Source organism: Falco biarmicus, chromosome 6, assembly GCF_023638135.1.
Source record: "Falco biarmicus isolate bFalBia1 chromosome 6, bFalBia1.pri, whole genome shotgun sequence".
Classification (NCBI taxonomy): Eukaryota; Metazoa; Chordata; class Aves; order Falconiformes; family Falconidae; genus Falco; species Falco biarmicus.
The window spans coordinates 27730355-27743349 of NC_079293.1; the positions used below are offsets into that span (position 1 = coordinate 27730355).

General features: G+C 37.0%; 1 protein-coding gene across 3 annotated transcripts in view; it reads right to left on the reverse strand.

Moving 5' to 3' along the window:
• KIDINS220 (kinase D interacting substrate 220) overlaps window positions 1-12995 on the reverse strand; it is an 80721-nt gene that overhangs the window by 21322 nt on the left and 46404 nt on the right. For all 3 annotated transcript variants that reach the window (XM_056343243.1, XM_056343242.1, XM_056343241.1), the window contains exons 23-24: window positions 2254-2432; window positions 699-925 (exon numbers count right to left, since the gene is read on the reverse strand). In XM_056343243.1, coding sequence (XP_056199218.1) covers window positions 699-925; window positions 2254-2432 — 406 coding nt within the window. The remainder of the gene's footprint in view (window positions 1-698; window positions 926-2253; window positions 2433-12995) is intronic.

Genomic DNA, 12995 nt, shown 5'->3' on the forward strand with positions numbered 1-12995 from the left:
AACTTCCTACTTTTTCCCCCCCCTTATAGTAGCACAGAAAAAAAAAAAAGTAAAAAATAACGTTTAAAAATACTGAATACATACCACATAAACAGAAAGTTTAAACTTGATCCAACTACACAGTAAAGTGCTTCATTCAATTTTCAAGTGAGCCATGCCCAGGACTGTGTTTTCTGAGGCCCACAAATAGGTCAAAAATGTATGTTCAAAGGAATTAACGTAAACTGCATAAAACTAGTGCAACACTGGTTTAGGGAAAAGATCCCAGAACAACTTTAAAAAGAGACAAAAAGGAAGACAGACAATATTCTTGTGATGTAGCTCCCCACATGAATTTCTGTATGTGTTAACCAAAGTCACCAAGAAAAAGCCAGGATCCCTTCCAATGTCCATAAGCAAGTACATGAATGACTGAGTACAGTTTACTACACAAAAATAAAAAAACCCAACCCTGCAACATCCTACTATTGAGCAGTGTCTCAAAATCATTTGACCTTTTCCCCTCACTGTGTAATTTGTTTTTCTGATGTAATTTACCCAGACTACAGTGACTGAACAGTAGCGTGAAATTTACCAACTTTTGGACTTTTCTTCATCCCTAATTAAGACTTGAATGGATCTTTCAATATTTTATAGATCACATCTGCGGTATTACGAGATTACATCAGAAGAATGTTAATTGGTTCTCGATTATTTACCCGATTGTAAAACGGATGTTGAGGTCCTGTCATACCACTATAGTAACTGCTATGAGGTTGTGGTGATAAAACTCCACTATTGAAAGGTCCATTGAAAGAGGTTGTAGAAGAGCAAGCCGATGAAGGCTGACTGAACAGAGATGTTGCTCTAGCAGGTGCCTCATGTAAAGGCAACGTGGGATAAGGAAGTCCTCCAATATTCATTTGATCTCTTGCAGCACGAACATCTGAAAAATATAAGAACAAAATTTTGCTTGAAGTATTTGAAAAAGTTTTGATTTTTTTGCCTATTAAAGTAAATCTTTGTGTACTTAATTCCAATCAGAACTCATCAAGTAGAATGTCCAATTCACTTTCTTCTGCATTCAGTTGATTTTTCTTGAGGATCCCATCTACACAGGAGTCTTTAGGAGAGTTAGGACAACTTATTGCATAGATTTACACAGGCATATTAAATGTACTCCAAATATTTTCCTGAGAGAGGAAAAGTTACAAATCCCAACCCAAATGGGAAGAAATGCAAGAATACGTCATGCCAAGCATGTCTCCGACGGTAAGCTTGTCTGATGTGGTAAGTCAGACCTGTATTGTTTCTGAAGAGATTAATGGAATGGAGCTTGTGAACAAAGTTAGGCCATCCCACTGCAGCTTTCAAGTACAGAGAAGGAAGTTGGAAAAAAGAAAGAACAAATAGGATTCTAGTTGAGGACTGAAGTGTCACGACAGAAAAGACAAGCAAAGAGAACTATTAATGCCTGAATTCAGTTTCTACTTAGAATACTGACTGTCACACCAAAGACTCATAAGGATCCTATTTTAAATTTAAAGTTCAGGTTTTCTTCATAGCTTTAGTGTCTCTTAACAGGCGGAAATGTTAACATGCCTTAGCCTTACTCCAGTGCCAATAGCCTAAGACTGGACAAGAAGCGCCATACCATGCATCACATGCATCCACAGCTGCAGTAAGCAGTCAGAACGTTTGAGTGGAGTTTGCAGAACAGAACGTACCTGAACCTGAGACTACAAGCAAGTAAAGATAACTGCATAAAAACCACCACACAATAAACAACGTTTGCCCTAGGATGAATTTAAGTGTCATAGCATACTAAAAAGTAACTCACGGGTACCAACTGCACAGGTATCTAATGGGGTGTACATTAAAAGGAGATGTTCCACTTTGTTTCACTGGCTTCAGTCCTACAGGATCTTACTGACACTACTCAAAATTGTTAACAAAGATCTGGAAATCAACTTGCATCTCTACTACTAAAACATCATTACGTGTATTGGTTTCCTCCATTTGCTAAAGCAATCTTCTAATCAAGAACAGTGGAGTGCCCCCTCCAGAAGAGAATCTTTAGTCTAGTATGATCTGGCCTTTACAGTAAAGCTACTCAGTGAAACTGAATGGCCTGTTACTGAAGTCAAATCAGACAATCTGAAGGTCTCATTTCATGAACAACATCAAACATTTGCAAACATGCAAAGTAGCCTCACCTAAAATGAAACTAAATAATACAATTGCCATTTGCCATTTAATTGAAAGCACACTCACCTGCAATGATTTCTCGTAGCTTGGGATCTAAGTTCACAGTGCATGGCAAAAAGGTTCTTACATCACGTGCAACAAGAACAGGTGTTCGTGAAGATAAAAATACTTCAAAATTCCGTATATCTCCATCAATTTCAAGTAGAGGTTCAACATCTTTAGTTGTAGGAATATTCTTTGAAATTCTGGGGTGGGAAAAAAATTAGATAAATGATAAACTATATTTATTGAAGTATGACTTCCATCTGCACAGGGATACTCTAGGGTGAAATACTAGTACACTTTCATCCATTCTCCCTGTTCTCCAGAAAATGAATAGAACCTGTAAGGAGCTGCACTGTCCGCAGAAAGAACAATTTAACATTTTCTAATACGCAAAAAATCATGAACAGCTATGTAATCTGACCTAATTGCATGCTTCAGAGAAATCTCAAAGAAGTCATACAGAAGGCTAAAATCAGATCAGGAACTTACAGATCAGTAACATCAAATCCAGCGTAAGGGGAAATTAACATTTGTCAACATTAACTTCAAAAATCCATCCACATTCTGATACCCCAATCAAAAATTCGATTGGTTAAAAATCTCATTTTTAAACTAACATTTCTTGTAACAGGAACACTCGGGTATCTTAAAGACTGATCAAAACTCAACTGTGTATGATTTCATGGTAAAAAGTGGAAAAACAACTGCCTGCGTTCAAGTAATTCACCTTCTAAGACAAGAAGCCACAAATAAAGAACAACAAAACAACGAGACACGATCAATACAAGGGACTATTGATGCATTATGACTTGTTAAGCAATGGTGGGGGTGGTGGGGTTGTAAGCACTAGTATAAAGGAGAGTTTCAGGAAGGAACAAGGAGAAGGCTTAAACGTTAGCCTTGCGGAAGTTTATGAAAAGCTACCACGTGCAAGCAAGTGATGGAGGCTGACATGATGGGTCAGATGGACCTATCTTATTCGACATCCCATCTCATAGTATCATGACTGGTATCTTATCTGATACCAAATGAGAAATTATAATCTAAATTAAAGATTACTAAAATGAAAACATGTTTCTCACAGCCATTATAATAAAAATGGAAACTGTGAAAGAATGCAGCGAGAATGGTTGGCATGGCTTAGTAATGACTATAAAGTGACAGTTACAGCGCTCTGTATGGATACCAGTGAAGTAACCACACTGTATCTAAAGTAAAAATAGAAAAAAGTTATAAGGAAAAAAACCCCAAACAAACTTATTATAAACACAAAATGAATTTTGCACCTCACTAGTTAATGGCTTTTCCCAAACACATAATTTGATTGCAGCTCCATGAAAAGGGGAGACAGCATAATCGACTGTTGTGCGAGCTGCTGTAACTTGTTAAAAAGAACTTAGCATAGCACAAGAAGTGTAAGAGTTTTCTCTGATTACTGGGCAATTAAAGCAGCTAAGGCAACTGTCAGTGCTGTCACAGGGGAAAGGAGTGCATTGATGCATGGGTGGAAAGGGAGGAAGGAGCCCTCATGTATACCCAGTAACTTGTCAAAACGCAATGAAGAATCTCTTACATTAAATAAATACACACATGTATCTATGAAAAGAACACTTAAACATAAATCTGGTTGTATCAGAATACAGCTTATGAACCAAGTCTATCATTAGCTGAACTATCTTACCTTATTTCACAATTTGTTAGCTTTTTAAAAGCAACAAACTTCTATCTTTATTTTTAGATCCTTCATAAAAAGTAGAAATTTATGTACCATGGGATTATTCCAGAGACAACAGTGGCAGTTTTACACAGAATATTTAGCATTTAACATTACAAGAAATAAAAGAACTGAGCACCAATGCTAGATGCTTGAAGTAAGTGCAACTTTTTACATTAAAAATGTATTTTAACTGTGTGTTAATCTTTCAATCTAATCTTTTAGGACAGTCTTGCCCTATACTAAAAGTTGAATCAACAAATTCTTATACCAGATTTTACCAGAAAATATCTGAACGGACCACAAACCTAATAGATGGAGGAAACTGCCACATTGTCACAAGTAGTATCTACAAGTAAATTTACTCACAATGAGATGTTACTTCTACAGCATAGGAAAACATAACAAATATAAAGCATAAAAGTAAGAGTAGCCTATTCCAACAAAGGTAAATCCTTTGTAAATTATTATGAGATGTCACCAGGATGGCAGTAGGATTATCCACTTTAGGGAAGCTCAATGCATGTAAAGCTTCACAGGCTCCAGCCTGAAAAGAATAAAAGGTGGCGTCTTCTGTAAGAAGAGAAGCCTGACACCCAGAAGTAGGTTAGTTTTGAAGAACAGAAACAGTTGATTCTTCCACGCTTGAGTTCAACACTGACAAAATGAAAATTAAGTCACTTTTTAAGTCGGGGACTGAAGAGTTAAAAGAGTGGCCTACTTCAACACTTAAATCTACAAACTAAAAAGCCAAAAAGAATGTGACATAGATTTAAATAAAACACACAGCTGATGAATCACATGAAACAAATTAGCTGAATTTTAATGCCAGCTCTACTTAAGTCTGAATGAGAACAGTGTTCTGAATACGATGAACAAAGCTACTGTTCAGAAGCCAATAGCCCAACTGCTGGTGTGCAGATTGAAGTCTCTATTCTAACCTCCTGAGCTCAATGTCTTAAACTACGCCTTTGAAAGAAATATTTATGTAAATGATAATCTTCTGGCAAAGAGCCACAAAAAACGTATGTGCCTGTACTTCTCAGATAAAAAATAAAAGGTTAGCATGTAAAGTACTTTAGGAGTTACTTTTTCTGAAATAAAAGCATGCAGATCTAAAAATAAAGCACTGTGAACACCCCATTCTCATTTTGGGGCTAGATTTTCCTGAGGCAGAAGAATTATTCTTTACATCAAGAACATCAAACACCGTCAGTGTTACAGAGTGTCTGTTTCCATGAGAAACTACTTGGATTTAAAAGGGATGAGCTCAAAACAGAACATTACATTGACAGAAGAGGACCTTAAAAATTCCTTCCATTATTCCACACGTGTCCTTTCCATGAGCTGCTGTAATTAAAAACTGCTTTCAGTGTGGATTAAGACATATTCCAACAACGATGGATTATTTGTGACTTTTCCCTCAAATAATTTACTACAAGTACACAGAGGTACATCAACTTATCTTCCATTTAAGAGAAGGTAAATTTGCTCCAAATTTTTTCTAGTTTATGTTCACCTTGCACTTCCATGACTGACTTGGAAAATAACCATCATGGTCCCACAGCGGGTCCAGCACTGAATGTTGCCAGCATTGCTTAGAGAAAATGCCAGGCTGTTGGGTTACACAGGACATAGCCTACCTTATTCATCACCTACTGCAGGAGATGGTCACCACCACCGGTCGTGGTCCTTCACCACCCAACCAGGTGGTAGTAAAGTGGCAGCAGCATCCACTACCTTCATCCACACTGAAGGCTGTGCTGTGCCCACGTTCCCTGTTCAGTCGGTTATGTTAGGCTCTACCACCTCTTTCCCCCGTCCCTGCCTGGGGGTTTCGCTGCCTGTGCTCAAGACCAGCTCTGATACAGTGCAGCTGAGAAACCTGGGATCGGACTGCTGTTCCGAGAGCTGCAAGAAACCTCACTGGAGGCCTCTCTTGCCTGATTCAAGAACTGCCTTCAGGCTCAGGCCTTTGCCCGAGCTACATCTATATACCTTACTGACCTTGATCTTCATTCACTGACTTGACTTCCTGGCTTGACCTAAAATATACCTCATGGCTACAGACCACTGGGCTGTTTGCTGTCCCTGCTTTCTGTCACTGAACCTGCTCTGATTTTTCTGTTTGGCTGCTATGCGATTGCACCTCTTGCTCATGAGGACAACCCCCTGCCCTCCTGCTCCCAGTTTGCCTTCTCTCGTGGAGCAGCCTGCCCTGCTGCTCTGGGACAGGAGGAAGGTTGACTTCTCTGCAAGTCCTCATACCCTGAAGGGCCATCCTCCCTACTCTTTCCAAACCTCCTTCCTCAACGTGAAAACAAAGAAATCTTACAAGTTACTCTTTGCACACCTAAATCCCACGCCCTGCCCAGCGTTTTACAGGAGCAAGTAACTATGTGGACAAGAGTCATTTAACTTCTGCACTCCATAAAAGGCAACAGACCTAAGTAATTGTTATTAAATAATAACTAGAGCAACAGAAGGCATGAGCATGAAGCCACGTCATGTTTTATTTATCACATGCCTTTTAAATTTTTCTCTCAACACAGTTTAAGCTAAAAATGTTGCTTACAAAAATGAAATAACTTTTCATTAAAAATTACACAAAAAAAAATTTCTTTCTAAAGGTTTGATACCGAGAGACAGAAAACCAGAAAATCTGGGCCACTCTGGAACGCAATATGAAATTTCCATGCTTAACAGTCTGCTAATTAGACATCTGATCTCTTAATACCTAACAATACTAATAATATAATGCTTTGCTCTGAAACTATTTATCCTGTTCTTCTCATGTCTGGTCAGTATATCTTCAAGTCTAAGGGTGATTTTTTTTATTTTTATTTAAAGCTCTCACACAAAACAGAAAATTTGCAGTACTGTCAACATATTAAGAACAGTGCTGCAAACATTCTTACAAACTGAAATTTGCAACAGGTCATTTGAACATTGAAAAAGAGCATTTGCTCATATACCCACTTGTATAAAGGCAGAAATAAAAAGTCATCATGCACTTAATAGTAAAACATAAGGTAATCAATGTTTTATCTTAATAAAGATAAAAAAATAGAAAGCTATAATTTGATATACCTATCTAGAAGAAAACCATAAACCCTTCAGTGCATATTAAGCAGTGAAGACTTCACTGAACAGATGCAATAGCTATTTAAAAAACTATTACTGTAGATATTCAGGAAAGCTTGCTTTGCAAAACTGACTCTATCCAATTCACAACTCAACAGTAGATAAAGCACCTCTTCTGACTTCCTGCTTTTGATAATTTCAGAAAGCAAAAACATTTTGATCCTTAAAAGATTGATTTTTATTAAACTAATCTCCCACACCCAGTTATCATGTACTGTCACTGAGCAGTATTAAAAAGGTCTGGTTTTAATACAGCTTTCCAGAATATACCCTACACTGGCATTCTTTATAATTAAAAAAAGTGTTAATACAGTTACAAATGCCTGGATTCATTCACAGCTTTGCAGTGCTGTTTGCATTACAGAAGGCAGAAGAATTTTTTTTAAAAAAATCACTATATTTATTACACAGATGGAAAGCTACAGAGTAGCACAGAAGAATCTAAGACTGCTCAAAGCTGCTCTGTAAACAAAAAAGTAATTATGTCTCACTAACTGACAAGTCCAACAAGATCACTCACACAAGTGAAATACAAAAATAGTGTATTAATCTGGTTTTGGTATTTTCATCACTGAACGTCAGTTACAAAGCCACTTTATGGCTTTATGCAGTGACTCTTTTATTCAATACCTCCACCTGTAGGACTTTATCAATACAGCAAATATACGCAGGTCCTCTAGCATTAGAAGTGGCCATTGTTCATCTTAGTCTCCAGCACAAGGTTCTTTCCTAGGGCTACGTTATGGCATGCAGTTAAACCTTAGGACCAGGCAAAAGGACTCTCTTCCTCCAAAAGTCCACAGCAAACACTTCACTCATAGAAGCATGAGTTTCACTTCTCAGAGTAAGTCACAGACTAATCTATCAACCTGTTGCATATGCTATCCAGAAAAGGAAGGCAAAAAGGCAAAATTGCTATACTACATTAACTTATGAACCATATACATGAACCAAAATTCAAGTCAACCAGAAACAAAGAACAGAACTTCATTTATACACTTCTTGGATTACCTGATCTGTTCCATATCTTGCCCTTCTGAAGCAGCTTTTTATGACAGAGTTGACCTAATGTGGCAAATTTATTGCATGGACATAAGAGCAAGTCACTGCAAGGAATGCTAGAGCATCAGCTTCCAAAGAATTTCATATTCTATGCTACTGCTCAGTGGTAGGCTTTTACATCAATATGAGACACAAGCCTCTTCTGAACATGAAACAAGTGTTCTATCTCCTCTTTTTTCGAGACAGATTATGTCACATTTATCATGAGGTAAGAGCCAGGATATGGGCCACCAGCAGTATGTAGCTGAGATGCATTTCCAGCTTATCATATTACCTACCTTGCAACCTCCCATGTTCTCAGGTTTTGAATGAATATTCTACTTCGGACAAAGATGTTCAGCAGACACAAAAAGACATCATCTCCGATCTTATTTCCCTACTTTATCAATTCCCCAAAAAAGCACAGAAGTCTCTTGAATTGACTTTTTCAGGTTAAAAATAAAAGTTGTTTTTTTTCCTGAAATTGTTTATAGTGTTAAAATTAAGGTTTCTGTGTTCTATTCTAAACTAGTATCAATCGGCTGTGCTCAGAGGGATTTGAAAATACACACAGGAGCAGTTTTGAGAGATCTCATTAATGCACTTTAACCATACTGTAAGCATTTAAACTTATCTGGAAAGTATTTTAGAAATAGGACATTATCCTATATTACAAAGGTAAAAAAAAAAAAGCTAAAAATACTCCTCTGTCTTGTTCTGCTCAACTTTTGCTTCAATCCTTCTCTCCCTATTACCTTTTCATCTGAACTTCTTTCTTGTCCTGTCCTCTGTCTTCTTTTATGCCCTGCTTCAGGTAGGTCTATGTAGCAGACAGTTTGGGAACCAACCACCCAGCTGCGGCCTGGTGCGCTGCCTTGTAACACTGACACCAGACTATTAGCACAGTAAGAAACACAGTGAATTTATGTACCCTGCGTTTTAAGTAGGACATAGTAATAGGAAACTGAAAAACAAAAAGCAGGTTAAATATTTAGATGTAATGCCTCACTGTGAGGTCTAAAGGAATATGAAATTGTCTACTTAAAGGAAGTGATTTATTTAAACCTGGCCTGGGCAAAAGATGATTGCAGAGAACATTATAATCAGAGTGATTAATGTGGCACCTTCCGTAGCTTTTTCATTTTTAATTTCTATAATCACTAAAGAGCTACACTTCTTAAATTAATACATCAATAGATTTTATACAACTCGCAAATCCCTCAAAAGTTAATTTCACCCTTTTTAAAGGTATTATTAAAAGGTATTTAAACAGTGTCAAAACTGGAATTAACATCATAACCTTCCAGAAAAGTTAAATTTCAAATGATCTTGCTCAATTTTAACATTGCTAGAGATTTGCTGAAAACATGTAACATACTTTTTAAAAAGAATAATTTAATAGATACTTGTGTAAAGCACTGTAATGGAAAAGTAGACAGATAATGCTTATCTTCAGTTTTTATTTTACTTCTTTTCTTCTTACTTATGTATATTAACAAAAACCCTCAAATGATTTAAACAAAAGCTTTTAGCTCAACACATAATTGCAACAAAATTACAATAATTGTACCAATTAAAATAATCCTGAATGAACAGTTTGTCATCTTAATGTTCCAATGGTTTATAGAAGGATCTACTTAATTAGCTGAAATTGCTTTCCAATGTTAGCATCAAATGTCATTTGTTAAAAGTTGAACGATTTCGAAAATAATTTAACAAAGCAATTTTACAAAACACCAAGAACCAACATTTTCTTTTCAGCTGAATAAAGCAAGCAGATGTGTCATCAAATTGCTATAAAAATAAATGAGCCTTTATATGGGGAAAAATAAATTTTACTACTAGTGCTACACAATACTATTTTCTGATTTTTTATGAAATCAATTTCTTTAATAAAATTATTTCATACCACTTATACCTTGGTGGTATTTTTAGTATGCTGTAAATACACCTTCTTAAACTGAAGCAGTAAACAATGAAGTAAGAATATTCTACTATATGCGAAACAAAAATGTTTTAAAGTGCCTAGGTCATTTCCTAATTTGATTCATACAGATGTATCACACAAAAGATCTCAACTTATCAGTAAAACATAGCACCAATGAAACTGTTACAGAACTCCAAATCTACAGTAATCAACCTGCTGTTCCACTTGTAACTGCATGAGTTTTTACCAGTTTCATCTGAAGAAAAAAAGGAGGAAAAAAAAAATAAAAAGAGAAACAGGATGAGTTGTCTAGTAACTTGAAATGAAGTATTTCTCTGGTTACCATTACTAGAGATATTTCTGTGGTTGCTTCCAATAAGGGGTAACTTCAATAAAAAGAATGAGAAAAAAACCAAGCAAAATCATATACTAGTGCTGAAACAGGAAAGGTAACATCTAGAAATGAAGAAATGAAGAAACACTAGTATCTTCCATTATTGATAAATCAGACAGGGCAGACACCTTCCACAAATTACTCCTTAGAATGGTCTAAGAGTTGCAAAAACATAAAAAAAAAAAAAAAGTAATAAAATGAGCTATGGCTGGCTTAGATCCTTTAGTCCCACACACAAAACAGAATCCTGAATAACAGAAAGCTACTATGTTATTCTTCTAAACGTCATGTGTTCTGCCTCGGTACATCAGTTTGCCATCCAATTTGACATCCATCATAGGTAGCCATGCATACATACGTGCACAAATACTTTATTGCAGAGGTTAAATTAAGCCCAAGTGATGGATAAATTAAACGTTTCTAAGTTTTAAATAATGGATACTTACAACTCTGAGGAAAGCACAACCAGTTTCTCATTCTGGAAGACATAACTTTTTCCAAAATCAAAGATGTAAGATTCTTGATTTCCAGAGTTCCCTTCAGCTTCCCAAAAAGCATGTTTTCAAGGCCATTAAATCTGAACAGATGGCTCATGAGAGTTTTTTCTATCCTGAGCCAAGCTCTCATGTTCTAGTATTTTGAATGAATACATAAGAATAGTCACGTTACATAAATTCAGGGACCAGCAACTATCTGCTGATATCCTCACAAAGAACTGACAAGCCTTGTCTTAATACCCCAGTTTGAGCAAAGTCTGGGCAAAGAACAACAGACAGGACTGTCCCTCACGACATCAAGGATGACAAACAGTGTAACATCAGAACCAGCCAGCTGGAAGCGCTTGAATAGAAGGTTGTGTGAATACCTGAATTTTGTATCATCAAACAAACGGTAAATTCAGTTCTGGGGATAGACACTCACTCTCCTGTCCCCAGTGAATATCTTTAAGCAAAGAGACAGTGAGTCACAGTCTCTCTTCAAACTATCTCCCTAGATACACCAGCCTTACATTTCTCACAGTTTCACCAGGTAATGGCTAGAATTATATTCAAAAAGATAAGCAATCTAGCTCCTAACTGCATGAAGGAGAGGACAACACTTACCATGGATCTACCTAATTCATGGGTGAATGTTCTACCTCAATGCTAAACAATCCACACATGATCATGAGGAAATTCTCATGGATTATTATAAACTTTGTATTGACTTTTTTCCCCCAAGGGGCCCTCCACAGCAGGTAGATCATCACATTGTTCTAGTAGCGTGCAGCGTGTTCCCTGTCATCTTCTTTTCAAAGGCCAACTGGAACTTTACTATAGTGCCTGTCCCTGCCTAGAGAATTCATCATGCTCACTAGGACCAGAGGTTCCTTCAACTTGTCATGCAGCCTGCCCCAGCACTTGGTATAACTAATTCAAACATACCTATCTTAAAATTAAAGCAGCCTTTGCTGCTGTGTTTTGTGCTGAACCTAATCTTTTCCTCCTGCTGCAAACATGCTCAATCTACATTTATTTGTCTAGGCTTTTTAAGGGCTTCAGCTATTACAGACTCTCAAGGACCCTGACAGGCTCTAGCCACAAGGTAAGCACCAGGAGATTCGACTCAGGCCTCGCGTTTAGCAATTCCAGGCATTCACACTAGCAGAACTGTAGATGTTGCAGGAACTTCAAGGGTAACAATTCAGACCATCCATAGTTTTTCAAGTGTTTAAAAATTTAGTTGGTCATTTTCTGAATTGCATTCTTGAACTCAAGGGGCATATACATGCCTGAATTTCACTTTCAACTGTATAAACCTTAACACATGGAACAGACTTTAATTGGAGAAAACAGTCCAGCTACTAACACCTTTAAGAAGTGACCAACTGGTATATCTGCCACATCTAGAAGACAACTGGTTAACTCACAGAGGCAGAAATTCTTCCTAACACCTTCAGGCTGCAGAAGGACAAAGGCCTACAGGCAAGAGGGTTACAAAATTGATTTAGTGACTTTTAGGAACATCTTTCAATAGACAAAGCACTGCAGACTTTGGTTTCTGCCGAGATAAGGAGGATATAAACAGATAAAATGTGTTCAGCAGATTATCTCATTTTAGTGAGTAAATTTAATGAGGAAAGGGACTGAGAAGACATTCTCTCCCATACAATCAGCTTTAATAGCATGATTTTTAATCAACAAGGTGGCAATATCAAATCACTGCCATCTACAGCCTTAAGCAGTAGAAAATATCAAGAAACAAAGTATGACAACTAAAAACTCAGAGCCTCAAACTGAAATTAAAAACTAAGGCCTTGGGGGAAACTAAGTAAGTTAATCAAACATCTTAGACCACGGAAGACTTCAGAATCCAAAAAAAGAGAGGAGCAAGTATTCAAGCAAAACTAGGACTCCTCACTGCATGGGAAATCAGACAGTGATGATATGCACAGCAAAATTTATGCGAGACTAGGGCCCTTCCTCATCCTCTTTAATATCTGTTCTACTTTGGTACAATCTGTTTGAAATGTGGTGATGAGAATCTCACAATGTTTAGAATTT